The 13493-nt window shown below is 41.4% G+C and overlaps 2 protein-coding genes across 5 annotated transcripts; both read left to right on the top strand.

Moving 5' to 3' along the window:
• Positions 1 to 46: 46 nt before the first annotated feature.
• Positions 47 to 2587, top strand: LOC116195324. Its single transcript, XM_031524436.1, has 2 exons — positions 47 to 623; positions 2293 to 2587. The coding sequence occupies exon 1, from the start codon at positions 144 to 146 to the stop codon at positions 618 to 620; it is 477 nt and encodes a 158-aa protein (XP_031380296.1). The 5' UTR covers positions 47 to 143; the 3' UTR covers positions 621 to 623; positions 2293 to 2587.
• Positions 2588 to 4008: 1421 nt separating this feature from the next.
• LOC116195322 (VIN3-like protein 1) lies at positions 4009 to 12898 on the top strand. 4 transcript variants are annotated; one of them, XM_031524433.1, is made up of 5 exons: positions 4009 to 4395; positions 5204 to 5276; positions 8759 to 9401; positions 10157 to 11554; positions 11694 to 12898. In XM_031524433.1, exons 2-4 carry the CDS (start codon positions 5240 to 5242, stop codon positions 11523 to 11525), a joined length of 2049 nt encoding a protein of 682 aa, XP_031380293.1. In that variant the 5' UTR covers positions 4009 to 4395; positions 5204 to 5239; the 3' UTR covers positions 11526 to 11554; positions 11694 to 12898. The 4 variants fall into 4 exon arrangements, with proteins under 4 accessions (XP_031380293.1, XP_031380292.1, XP_031380294.1 ...); XM_031524432.1 differs by having other exon boundaries at positions 4011 to 4395; positions 11689 to 12898; XM_031524434.1 differs by having other exon boundaries at positions 4012 to 4395; positions 5204 to 5270; positions 11689 to 12898.
• The last annotated feature ends 595 nt before the right edge of the window (positions 12899 to 13493 follow it).

The raw sequence follows: 13493 nt of genomic DNA, 5'->3' as shown, positions 1-13493 counted from the left end.
TAGGAAATCTCTCATATAATTACAATATATAGTATATACAGATACGATACACTACACCCTCCCCCGTCTCTGCTTCTGTGAAAGTCCGCAGTTTCTATCTTTCCTTCCATTCTCGGGAAAGTCCCAAGTCCGCAACTCGTAGCATGGCCAACCAATCTCTCCTCCTCTACCTCATCTTCTCTCTCCTCCTCCTCCTCCTCCTCCCCAGTTCCTATCAGACCCCTGAGCCGGCCACGCCGAGGCTCTCAGTAGCCCACACCGAGCTGACCAACTACGGCTTCCCGGTCGGCCTCCTCCCCTCCGACGTCAGCGCCTACTCCATCAACGCGACCTCAGGAGAGTTCTCTGTGGACCTCGCCGGCGCCTGCCGGATCACTCTCCCCCCTGATAACTACCTCGCCGCCTACTCCAAGCGGATCAAGGGGAGAATCGTGCGGGGCAAGATCGCCCATCTGGACGGTATTAGGGTTCGGGCCTTCTTCAGTTGGTGGTCGATTACCGGCATCAGGGCTAGCGGCGACAACTTGGTCTTCGAGGTCGGCTCAGTCAGCGCCAAGTATCCCTCCAAGAACTTCGACGAGAGCCCTGCCTGCGAGGGCAGGCAGCACTCAGCTTCCTGAAAGGTACTTCCTTTTTCCGTGTAATTGAAGCAAATCCCTTCGGAAGCTCTTCTCTTTTAGCTGATGCTGTTGTCATCATCCCTTCTTCTAATGGATCGATAATATTCTTAATGCTTAGCTCTTCATGTCTTGTTAGTAAAGCCCCCACATGTTTTTTTATCCAAACGAACTCTCTTCATCGATAGATATGGTCGTTCTTCAACGCTTGTTTGTACGTATATTTCAACTAGAGTAATGCAATTTACCCAATATTTTGATGCTAAAACAGTGGCTTGTCATTAGTTGCTTCTGAGACTTAGTTTGTGAAATCAGGTGGCTGACTTTGACCATCGTATCATACTGTCATTCTTCTGAAATTTTTTGCTTTCATACTTTCTTAGCTTAGATTTTTTTTTTTTTGTTTTTTGTTTTTAGGTGGTGTCAGGATTTGTTTTGGTCCCTTATGGATGGCTTTTTTATTTGCTGTTGTCCAATAAAGTTTTTGTAGTCTTCTTTTCTTGTTGGGAAAGTATTGATTTTTTGAGTCCTTTTGAGTAGTTGGCAATTAATAATCTAATAAAGAATGAATCGATGCTGCGGGCATATTCTTTATTCCAAAGGCCATTCTTATATGCCCTTGTGGAGAATTATTTTATGCCTCATAGATGGTTGACCTGAATTGTTGATATTTGAGGGAGTCCATCGGCAACTGTATTACCGTCCGCTGCTTTACTTTGTTTGAATATGTGCTTGATATTATCGAGATATCCTTAGCTTTGGCTTCCTTCTTTGTTTTTCACGGTAGTTTTATAATCTTTACTTGGGGAGTAATACATTACAGCGGGACAGCTGGTATTATTCTGTATAGGGCATAGTGGGCAGGCTTTTCCTTGCAAACATCTAAGGAATTGCTAAGCTTGTATTCCAACTCAGGCTGAGCTGTCAATAAATACATTATCTTGATATGATGTCTCGGATAGGTCTGACTAAGTTCCGATTCAAAAGGCAAGGGATAGTGTTTCTTTAGACAATTACTTTGGGATTAAAAGTTCACTGAATGAGACTGTGAATTTAACTTCAATAAGTAAACTTCAAAAATTGAACTTTCAATTAAAGATTTTGAGGCAGCTCCATTTTGAAACGGTGAAAGGGCATTATATTAATAGAGGCACTGGTTATTGCATGTGCACAACTTTATTCCCTGCTCTTGATGCTTTTTTGGTGGCACATCTTTATCGATTACCTTGACCTTTCTTTAGACCATTGAATGCAAGAATAGATCGTTCTGACCTATGTTGGGCAGAACAGTGACGCCGAACTCAGATTAAGGGAAAGTCTTGACTATTGGCATCTGAATCCTGTTTTCCCAACTTACTTTTGCCTTAGTTTTCCTACTTTGTAATTCCTGGTGTTTATTGTGTTGGCTTGGACTGAACATTTTGCCTCACTTAAAACTACATCCACTGATGTTTTACCTTGGTAATGATTGCTTGCAATAGAGAGAAACAATGATCTCTCGATTCTAACAGTTAATTATGACGATTGATCATCCATTCAGACAGAAAGAAAGTTGCATCAAACAATAATAATGTTATAAAATCGTTTCGCTTCTTTCTCTCCTTTTTCTCTTTTCCTTACTTATCTGATTATACTACACAATAATAATGGTGTCATTTTACTCTTTGATCTCCAGTTCAGCGGCCTGCACTGGATCTACAGATCGACATACCTGCCCGTGGCTGGAAGTTATGCCATACTATCAATGGTAGAACACATTCCCAGAATTGTACCTCGCATCATTTGTAGAGTAGGGGCTCGTAGGGTTTCAAATGTAAACAAGCTAAACTGTTGCATGGATGCTTAGGAGTTTTTCAGATAGCCGAAAATTTGAAAAGGTGAGCTTCTATGTTCCCCTGTTCTAGGAACTACTACTGAAAAGAAAGCTAGAATGTCAAAGGTTCAATAAGTTGATAACTATGTTCTTCGTAGAGAGGCTTCTGAAATACCGATGTTGACGTTGAAGATGGGGACCACTTTTTGGGTTCCGCTCAGGCACGGTAGCTGAGAGCCTCCGTGCTAACAGGGGCTGGCTCTGCCTGCCCAACGATGTGTGGTGCCTGAGCTATGCTAGAATTTCTAATTAGCACAGGAGCGCCATTCCGACAATGGTCTATGAACTTTCTGTATGGATCACCCAGCATGATCCCAACATCATAATTGGGACACCTTTGCCCTCTCGTTTCTTTTGGAGACCCATCTGCTAACTCATGACCCACATTTGCACCCCCCCCCCAAAAGGCTGTATAGGGCAATGTCGATGAGATACTGTGACCCTGGGTAGGACAATAGGTTTCATGAGTCAAATCATGCATCCCGAAAAAGGTGAAGTCACAACTGTTTTAGCATAGATCCCAATTGCTTGTCCTCACAGGGGGGACAAAATGAGCGATAACTGTTTGAGCGGATCTCCAGTACCTTGTGCGACCGACGTCCCCCCTGCGACACAGAAGCCAATCCAATATCGAACAAATCTGAGTCTCCGGTTATGAATCTGAATAATGACTCGTTCAGTTTGTTGAAAGGAAACAATTCCGGTTCATTGCCGACTACCCTTAGGTCAGGTCAATCAAAGGCCGACTGTCGCTTATACTCCGATGAATACGCTCAGCATGAACTTTCCGCTTACCAGAGCCCGGCAATACTGGGCCTTGAAACTGCTGAGGTGTTAATATTTTGTTTTGTTAATTATTTTTTTCACTTTTTTCGTTTATCGCCACATATGTGTAATATAATATAATTTTTGACAGATCAGGGGGCCCGCAGCCCACTGAAGCCTGCCACGTGGAGGGTAGTTGAAAGGCCCAACTGTAAGAATCGGGGAAAAAAAAAAAGAGCCCAGAAAAGTAAGAATAAGTACCCCCCAACTCACCTGCCCACTTGGCAGCCCTTGGTCTTGACTCGAGTGGGTCAGTCTCTTTTCTTATATTCTACTGCCACGTGTCTGCCCGGCCTCCGCTTTATCGAGTGAGACCCACATCCTTCGACGATTACTCCGATCTAAATACACGCATATCTCGTGTATGATGTCTCGCTGTATATATCACTCGAGTAATATGTTTGAATCGCAAGTTAAGTAGGATTATGGAGGGATGCCGTGAGTGAATGCAATGATATAGACGTGGTCTTTTCACGGTCTACAGTATGGCAAACCAAATGAGATTCCCCGTCGGGAGGTGGTGGGGGGCCCAATTGGAGGGTGCAGATTGCTCCATCACGCATCCTCGTATTAATGCTGAATGACACGACACGGATTTGATTATACACGGAACTTGATAATAAAAGAAGGAAATAATATCAATGATGAATAAGAAAAAGTTCAAAAAGGCCAAAAAAAAAAAAAAAAAAAAAACGCCGTGGAAAATCGTTATTTCTAATTCAGTTCCCCCCACTCGCATCGAGAGTGAGTGAGCCACACTGTCCAATGGGACAGCAGGGCAGTGCTCCCCCGTACTTTTCCTGCTCAGCAGCAGGAGCTCACGCTTCCGACATCCATACGCGCCGCAGCCCACGCGTGCCCCCCACGCCTCCGGTTCCATTTCCCCGAACGGGAACTACAAGAAAGTGAAGGTCGGGGAAGAAGGAGGAGGAGGAGGAGGAGGAAGAAGAAGAAGAAGAAGGAAGAAGCTGCTCTTCCCTTCTCTGATTCCTGACGGACGAGAGAAGCTTTCTTCTTTGACTCTTCTTCGGGCTCTGCTGCCCCTCTAAAACACCCTGAAGCTTCCGCCATTCCCCTCAGGTACTCCTCGAGGATTCTTCCGTCCGTCCCTTGGCTCAGATCCGTTTCCGCTTTTCCTGAATCCCTTTTCCCGCTGATCCGTAATGCACGCGAAAAGGGTTTCGGCGTGTATGTTTTCTCGCGTCATTCCTCCATTGATTATGCTGTTCGCGGGGCAATGCTTAGCTCCTTCTACGGTTGAATTCCCAGAAACATTGTCGTAGGGTCACTGCATTTTGTCTGAATTTTCGCGGAGGAAACGTTGGTTTCTCATATTCCCCTTTTCTCTTCCTCCCTCACGCATGGCACAAAAATATCTCTTTTTTTTTTTCATTTCTATTTTCTTATTAATGTTTATATTTCGATTCTTATGGAGCTTAGAATGTAGTTAATGTGAGTATTTAACTCGGTTGTTAGTTACTTTTATGTTCCATGGGATCCTTAAATGTAGCTGCCCGTCGTTGTGTTCAATTTACTTCGCTCGCCCTTTTCTTGTTGGTGCTGTTATGCGTAGTCTATTTATAGAACCATTGCTTTGTGATCTTCTGAATTTCAATTTTTTTTATAGTTGTAAGTTCTGCAAGTTTACTGCTCAACCTCTCGTGCTCTGCCCGGTCCAATCACGTACTTGTGCCGCAACTCATGGACACTGAGAGTTTGGGGAATACGGGAAAATAATGCCAAGTGGCAAGATGTGTTTAAATTTAAAACATTTATTGCCTCTTGATGTTATTTCTAATTAGTACCGTGAATGATCGGTGGATTCTCTTATCTCAGTTAGCTTTGATGCTCGCCATGCTGAATTTTTGTGCTTCATGCATTGTTGCAGGGTGGTAAAGTCAATCATAATATTTGTTACTGGAATATGGAATTAGAAGACAAGTTCCTACTGAAAGGTATGGGTATGGACAAAACAACTTATGTATCTTTTCTCTTCATTGCTCTTTTACCTTTCAATTTGCTGTTATATATATTGGAATTAGAGAAGAGGGTTTCTGGTAATCAATAGACACTTCCATTGGTTTGGTGAGTGCCATCTTGCATTCTGATCATAGGTAATAAAGAGTATTGTTCATGGAGGGTTGGCTTTTGAACGTATGGTCTGTAAATCATGAATAGCTCTTTGGCATGCTCTCTAGGATCTAGCAATCTCTATCAGCTTACACAATCATCATATGTAACTGTTTTGGTCATCTTTGTCACTTTATGCATAAATAAAACCACTTCCTACTTGAAGAGTTCATAAATAAATTGTATTTTAAAACTGTAGCCCAGTTCATATATATGTCCAATCACTATGAAAGTATTTTCAGTTTTCATTTTACATAAGATCTACAAACCTGTGCAATGCAAGAGAAGAAGATTATCAATTTTGCATACTGTATTTTCAGAATAACTTTTTCCTGTTGCAGAGAAAGTTGGTTTGAAGGAGTTGAATCTTCAAAGATTTGAAAAATACTCATATGTTGGTTGTAACGCTGTCGAACAAACACTACATTTCTATGGAAATTACGTGATTGCAGTAATGGTGTTTCATCTTGCATTACTTAGCTAATTAGATATGGTTGGAGTCTCTTTGGGATTGTGGTATGTATTCCTAATGCAGACATTTCATCCGGTATTTGACAGCTGTGGACGCACCTATTAGCCTATGTCCAACTAGATTGCCTATATGGAAAAATGGATTTAAGTAAAAATGAACTCACACAGGTTCTGGGTAGATGATTGGAGCAAGCTTTATGTTCCACAGTGATTGATTTCAGTTAATGTACTTTATATTCTTAATTATGTATATCCTTGAGTAATGGCTCTTAGATTTAAGAACCTGTATAAACGCATTTTCCCCTTGTATGTGTCATATATGCTTAGCATGAGCAACACATGACAACTGACATCACATATTTGACCATCGTATAAGGGATGGAAGTTATTACACCCATAAGGATATCAAGTGGCCTTTTTTCTTTCAGGATACCTTTTTAAACACCTGTATAGTTTGCGTGTCCTCGATACTGTCTCGATATACTTTCTTTGACTTATCTAAAACTAGGAGCTCTGGTTTGCCTATAGCAATTGCAGTCTTCCTTCTAGCTTTTGCCGGTTGCGTGTTCTGAAAGCAGGTATAGTGAGTCTAGGATTGATCACTAGTCTAGATATTTTCAATTCTTCTTTTTGTTCAAATCTAATTTGTTGTTAATACTGTTGGATTGAGATTCTATCTGGTTAATTCCTGAGCCAGAGCTCGTTTTGTGGTACTGATATTTTCTTTCAATGTGAAAAGGGTGTAGCCTATTCATGATTGAAGTGTAGCTCGCGATATTGGGATCTGATTTTCCTTCTTTATTTCCTTTCAAAGATGCTATTTTGTGATATTAGATCTAGTGGATCTGTCAATACCAATCTATTTTGCTCAATCATTGAGGTCTTACGATGAATTCATGTTTGGATGCCCAGATGCCTTTTGGTTTCATCTGCAAATGCGTAAAATCCTGGTAGCTCTGACAAATCAATTATTGTTCAAGGGCTGGATCTGTTTTTTCCCTTTTTGGTTCCTTTTGAAGGATATTGTTTTATGACATTAGATCTTGTGGATATTTGAATACTAAATTATATTGTCCAATCTTCAAGATTTCTAACAACAATTTGCTGTTTGGAGGTCCTTTTATTTCTTCTATAAAGTAAGGAAGATCCCCGATAACTTCAATCAAACATTTACTGTTCAAGGGTCGAGATCTGTTTTTGCATGTTGTTTCATTTGAAAGATATAATTATATTATAGTAAAACCCATAGATCCAGGTATATGAAGATGTTGGATGCAATCTCTGATACTTTATGCTGATTTAGCACCTTCCAGTTCGTATATTCAATATAAGTGTGCTGTCCAATGGCTTTTTGAGTGTGTAGGCAATCTGATTTGTGCCATTGTGAACAAAGAGAGAATGTTTTTCGGTTGTGAAGTTCTAGTTTTGGCTACTTATTCATTGGATCCTGTTTCTACTTTTTTACCTCTCTTTTCTCAAGAGATGTGGTGTTTATGCCAGAGAATGCGTGTTAGGGCTTTTCTACAAGAACTGCCATGAATTGTTTGTGCTGCATGGCATTCTTATGGCCTTAAAAACCTTGTGTTTCTTCCAGTTGTGTGGTCTTTTAGGTGCTGAGAAGATATCTCTTTAAACCTGATAAGATTACATTCCAGTTTTAAAAAACTGCGGACACACAGGATAAAGCTAACTAATGCTTTCTGTCCTGTAAGTTCCTAGTTTTACCATGTCATAGCTTCCCTAGATTCATTCTTGCTGGTAATTTTTGGTGCTGAATTACAAGGTCCTCCTGGCTTTTTGCTACTGCCGTGCTATGGCTAGAGGGAGTCGGAAAAAGCTTTCTTTTTTTCCTTCTTTCTTTTTACATCAATGATTAGCTGGAGGTTTCCTTCTTTATGATTCTGCAATCTTAGAAAATATGGGATTCTTGACAAGCCGTTCAGCTATTGTTTCAGTAAAATAAAACACTTTTGAAAGATACCAAAAAATTCAACTAGAAGAGAGGCATCGTCAGTTCTCAACAAGCCAGATGGGGATGAAAATCCATAGATAGTATTTAGATCTAACATTTCAATTCTTGAAATTGACTTTTGCATTTACACTATTTCTGCAATGGACTAACTTGTGCCCATGAAGAAGAAGGTATATTAACATCATCTTATTATAGTACCTTACTGACATGAGAAGTTGTTAAGCTATTTCCTGGACCCTCCATGGATTATAGAAGTTTCTCAAATTGTATGTGTTTTGTATACAAGTGAAGATGTTAGTATCATTTTTTAAATTCATGAATCCTTTAAAGTTGCATGTAAAATCTTGATCACTTCCCATAAATCCTACTTATATTTGTTCTCTGGATTGTTACTTGAATTTATAAACATAGAATACATTCTTAAGAACTAGAGATGGAATTGTCTGAGATAGTATTAATTTTGTTAGGTTATGAAATTTTTCTGAAGCATCAATGAGATGCATTGATGCTTCTGCTGACCAGGAGCTTGTGGTGGTTCTTACGATAGATTTTGCATCATTTATAGTTCGGGTCAATTAACACGTCTAGGGATATGAGTGTCTGCCAAAGAAGAAAAATATGTAAGTTGATATACATTCTGCTGCTTGCTATCTACTACCACTGGCTGGATAATTTTTCTCGTGTGTCTTGTTTTGAAGGATGGATTCTTGCACTTGAAGTTGTTTTTCCTGCCGTAAAACTTTGCAGTTTTTTTTTTATGTTTTTTCAATTTCTTTTCTGTTGCACAAGAGCTATTGGTTTTTCTGTTTTATAATGTCCATCACTTCAAGAATCTTGTCACAGTTCGAATTTATGTTTATCTGGTTTCAGGCATTCGAAGCCTCTCTTCCAGTGTCCAAAGTACTCCAGAGAAAAACGGTCACTCAGATGATGCTTCCAGAAGCCCTGAACTCCTGCAAGAGTTTCTAAAATCCGGTCTGAGAAAAGAACTGCTTCGAGCTTCTTCAAACAAGGACAAGGACAAGAAAAATCCGGCTTCATCTAAGAGCAAAATGAGAGAGCCCTCAAAGCCAAGCAACAACAAGACTACCAAGAAGCAGGAGTCCAGAAAAGCTTCTAATAGTCCCCCAAGTCAACCTTCTTCCAAGAAGCAAAACAGAAAAGGGGAACATCCCATCAGGATTCCACTGGCTCCTGAGCACAGTCGTGATCTTGGGTACTCAAAGTCGTTTATCTGTAAAAACTCAGCTTGCAGAGGTCTTTTATCCCCGGAGGACGCATTCTGTAGAAGGTGTTCTTGTTACATCTGTCACTCATTTGATGACAATAAGGATCCGAGTCTCTGGTTGGTGTGCTCATCAGAAGATGAGGAGGAAGACACATGTGGATTCTCCTGTCACATTGAGTGTGCTCTTCAACGTGAGAAGGCTGGGGTCGTCAATCTCGGTCAGTTGATGACACTTGATGGAAGTTATTGCTGTGCTTCCTGCGGTAAAGTTTATGGGATTCTCAGGTGAGTGTGTATTTTGTACGTTATGACTTGCTGAAAGTTTTCTTCCTCCAAATTTCTGCTGCTATCTACGTACAGTAGGTGTATTGTCTATGTTGAGTTCGATTATAATTGTCAGAAATGCCAAGTCACATTGCATGAAAAACACATGTTTTAGACAAATGCTTACAAATTGGAATCTAGGAAAAGCTTCCTCATGAGAGAGAGTCCTTATACACTTTTATAGATGCTACAGGGTGCCTCCTTTTCCTGGCAGCTTTACGAAGAGTTCTGCGAGTCCAAGTTTGTGTACATTTGTTTCTTATGTTTCTAACATATTGACTACTTGAGATAAGCAGGAGCAGATCTATAAGAAGAGGGTCGGTATGATTTAGGTTAAACCTTCGGATGAGCAAGAAAAGCCAAATGGAGGGGGAGGGGAGGGGGGGCAGTAATTTTGTAACATGGTCAGAAATCTATTTTGTTAGTTGAAACCAACAGCTGCTTGCACTAAATACATACACTATGTTTGGATACAAATTAGAGTGGGGGGGAAAAAAAAAGATTCAACGGCACATCTTTATTAGATACAAATTAGGATACAAGAAATACAGTTATCATATTTGGTACGAATAAATGGAGATATAGCGACCATGGAATCAACATGACTTACTAGAACTCTATTTGGTGATATTACGTTGCATTCCAACAAGTAAAAAGAGGAAAAATATAGATTCTTCCAATGGTTCTCAGCCTTTAGCTTTATTGATTTCTCCCAGATGGTGGAAGAAGCAGTTAGCCATAGCCAAGGATGCTCGCCATCTCGACGTCCTCTGCTACCGGATCTACTTGAGCTATAGGCTTCTGAATGGGACTTCAAGGTTCAAAGCTCTTCATGGGATCGTGACAGATGCAAAAGCCAAGTTAGAGACTGAGGTGGGTCCAATCAATGGCATCTCTGCGAAGATGGCCCGCGGTATTGTCAGCAGACTCCTTGTGGCCAACGATGTGCAGATGCTCTGCTCTCTTGGGATCGAGAAAGCGGAGGAATTGTTGGCAAAGTCCATGCCAGAGGATTCAGGTCCTCCTTCCTGCAAGATCTTGTTCGAGGAGGTAAATCCGTCTTCTGTTGGAATCATTCTGATCGACTCATCTTCCTCTGGTTCATCTCAAGATATCAAGGGCTACAAGCTCTGGTACTGCAAGAGCGAAGAAGAGACATACAGCAAAGAGCCTGCTTGTGTCTTCCCAAGAGATCAAAGGAGGATTTCTGTATCCAATCTTCAGCCCTGCACTGAGTACACCTTTCGCTTAATCTCTTTTACTGAGATGGCTGATTTGGGCCGTTCTGAGGCAAAGTGTTTCACAAGAAGCACAGAGATCTTCCACAGGCACTCCAATTCAACCCACTCGATGAGCGGAAACAAAGAGAGGGCTGAGTTAAAGTCTACAAATAACACAGTTGGCTCCTCAGGATTCAAGGTTCGTGACCTTGAGAACATTCTTCAAGCAGCTTGTGGCCAAAACCAACGAGGCCACCCAGAAGGATTCTGCACCACTGATACAGAGAAGTGCTGCAGGACAATGATCAAATTGGCTGCTCAGTGTGCAGGAAAAGATCAGGCACCACCTGTCTCATGCGGTCTTGATCTGAATGTTGCTTCTGTGCCTGATCTCAACGAGGAGGCCACTCCTCTGTTCGAGAACTCTGGAGATGGAGAAGATGTTCTTGGGATGCATAACACAGTGCATTCTCTCGGAAGTAGGGGCAACTCTGGAGACGAGATGTGCAGGAAAAGGGCAATAACGAAAGAGGAGGCTCATGACTCAGACAGCACCCTAATAAATGGTTCAAACTCACCAAGCCATATCTCCAACGGGTCGGGATGCTTGGATGAGAACTTTGGGTACTGTGTGAAGACGGTCAGGAGACTTGAGTGCGGAGGCCTTATAGATCGGGAGTTTAGGCTTAAATTCTTGACTTGGTTCAGTCTCAGATCGTCGGAGCAGGAGCGGAGGGTGGTGAACACCTTTGTTCAGACAATGGTGGATGACCCCAGCAGCCTAGCAGGGCAGCTGGTGGACTCCTTTTCGGAAATCATGTCCACCAAAAGGCATCGGACCGCGCTGTGCAGTAGCAACGCTTAGGCGATTTAGACTCGAAGGTGGAATGCTAGGTAATAATAGAGAAAGGCTGGAATGTTCTCAGCTGCAGATTTGTTTCAATTACTGCTACATGACCTTAGATAGAAGAACCAAAGTCCAGGAGAAACTGATGTCTGACATTTTTTTTTCTGACATTCTCCTGCAGGACAGTTTTTCTTTTTCTGTGACAAGGGGGATTCGGGTAAAAGGTTTGCTCGGGTCGGATCGAGACCATTCTCAAGGGAATGCCAGCAGGTAGTGGTGGAGAGGAGCTTTACATCCTCCTCATGTCTAGTTCTAATCGGAAACATTAGGAATCATCATTTCATAAATTATTTGGAATTATAATGGGTTCTCCTATTCGTTGCCTCTCCTATTCAGAGAGGCAGAAGAACTTCCATTGGACATTGTTACAATTTAGATAGTTTTTTTTTTTCTCACTTTTCGAAAACGTTCTTTTGGATCCTTTTCTTTCAGCGACCTTTGGGTACTATGGAACAGAAAGGTAAATGCAGTGCAGAACGAGCAAAAAGATTGAAAATGGTTTCCAGAAAGTGCACATTTTTGGTCTTTCGGAAAGGGAAAAAGGAGAGATTGAAGGTGGAAGCACTCTGAAGGTTTTGGGATGGGTTGGAAAACGTTTTCCAGACCTGCAAAGGAGTAGATTTCTGCCTATCATGAGGGAAGGAAAACAGTAGTTGGAGAAGCGTTTACAGGGGGAACTACTAAGTTCTAACGCTTGGAAAGGGGTGGTTCGAGATAACTATTTCCTGGAAAACGTTTTCCAGGATACTGCAGGGAACTGTATTTCCTCTTTCTGCTTTTCCCAGGGGAAGAAGGAAAACTGGGGGAGGAAAAAGTGTTTTACGCAGAGAATTGAATTAGTAGGAGTGGGATTGTTGTTTGTCTCAGAGGAGGCAGCGCAATGTCAGTTTGATGAGCGGAGACATTGCCTATTTTATAGGGGAGGGCTCTGCCCACCGCCCACTGCCCACTGCCCACTGCCCACTGCCCATTGAATTTCGACTTTTCCACTGTTTTCCATTTCCCCATTTGAGGTGGGTCATTCTTTCCTCGTGACAGTGGGCCCCACAGCCGTTCGGCTACATTAGCCCAGGTGTACCTCGGACCAAGAACTGGGGCGCCACCCTGAGCCTCCGGGCCCACGTGCACCTGGTGTATGGATGAAAGTGGACCCCAGGCTCCCAGGATTTGGGGTGCGGGGCAAGGGTTTATCTCGTGTGTCTATGATGGCAGGGGGCAGCACCAGCACAGCGTGGCCCACACAAGAGGACAAGGACGAGGAAATATTCCATTTTCCCTTTGCATAATTTTTTTTTTCCGTATTAAGAAAGACAGAGGTTGGCATTGTGACACTCGTTCTCGACCCGAGATAGTGAGCGAAATCGAAGGTATCGGTTTATCCTGCGTAGCCATTTCGTTTGAAGCATATCGAACGCCTTTGGAATTCAAAAATTTCCTCTCATAAAATGTACATACTTTTATTAACCTCTCGTCCACTCATGTTAACAAAAGTGGGGAAATTTTAATTCTCGATTTCGTTCTACCCAACTGAAATGGAAAAACTATCTTGAGGAAATTTCAATTTTAGTTGGTTGCGAAATTTATTCTCTATTAAGTTTATTTGTCTCGATCTTATTTTTATTTCGGCGCTCATTATAAATATACTTTTTCCATTGGTAGCATATTCCACATATGTTGCACATACTAAAATAAATAAAAATTCTAATAGTTAATGAAAGACATGTAATTTCACAACGAGTATTAAACTTAGAACATTTTGATTATTAAGTGAAAGTATACATCATTACACTACATTCTCTAATAAAATATTAGTAAATTTAGTTTACATCAACGTGAATTTTTATTATAGCTGTATCTTTATTTCCATAAATTTGGTTGGTAACTATGAAGACTTGAAAAGAGAAATGACATGAGAAATCAACATGT

This window comes from Punica granatum, chromosome 2, assembly GCF_007655135.1.
Source record: "Punica granatum isolate Tunisia-2019 chromosome 2, ASM765513v2, whole genome shotgun sequence".
Lineage (NCBI taxonomy): Eukaryota > Viridiplantae > Streptophyta > Magnoliopsida > Myrtales > Lythraceae > Punica > Punica granatum.
This window is presented reverse-complemented; position numbering and strand designations above follow the sequence as displayed.

What these genes read in the sequence shown, in the direction of transcription:
- LOC116195324 (XM_031524436.1), top strand. Translation starts at nt 144, where the DNA reads ATGGCCAACCAATCTCTCCTCCTCTACCTCATCTTCTCTCTCCTCCTC.
- LOC116195322 (XM_031524433.1), top strand. Translation starts at nt 5,240, where the DNA reads ATGGAATTAGAAGACAAGTTCCTACTGAAAGGTATGG. An exon ending in GTTCCTACTGAAAGGTATGG is followed by an intron (nt 5,277 to 8,758) that starts GTATGGACAAAA and finishes ATCTGGTTTCAG; the next exon opens with GCATTCGAAGCCTCTCTTCC. An exon ending in AAAGTTTATGGGATTCTCAG is followed by an intron (nt 9,402 to 10,156) that starts GTGAGTGTGTAT and finishes GATTTCTCCCAG; the next exon opens with ATGGTGGAAGAAGCAGTTAG.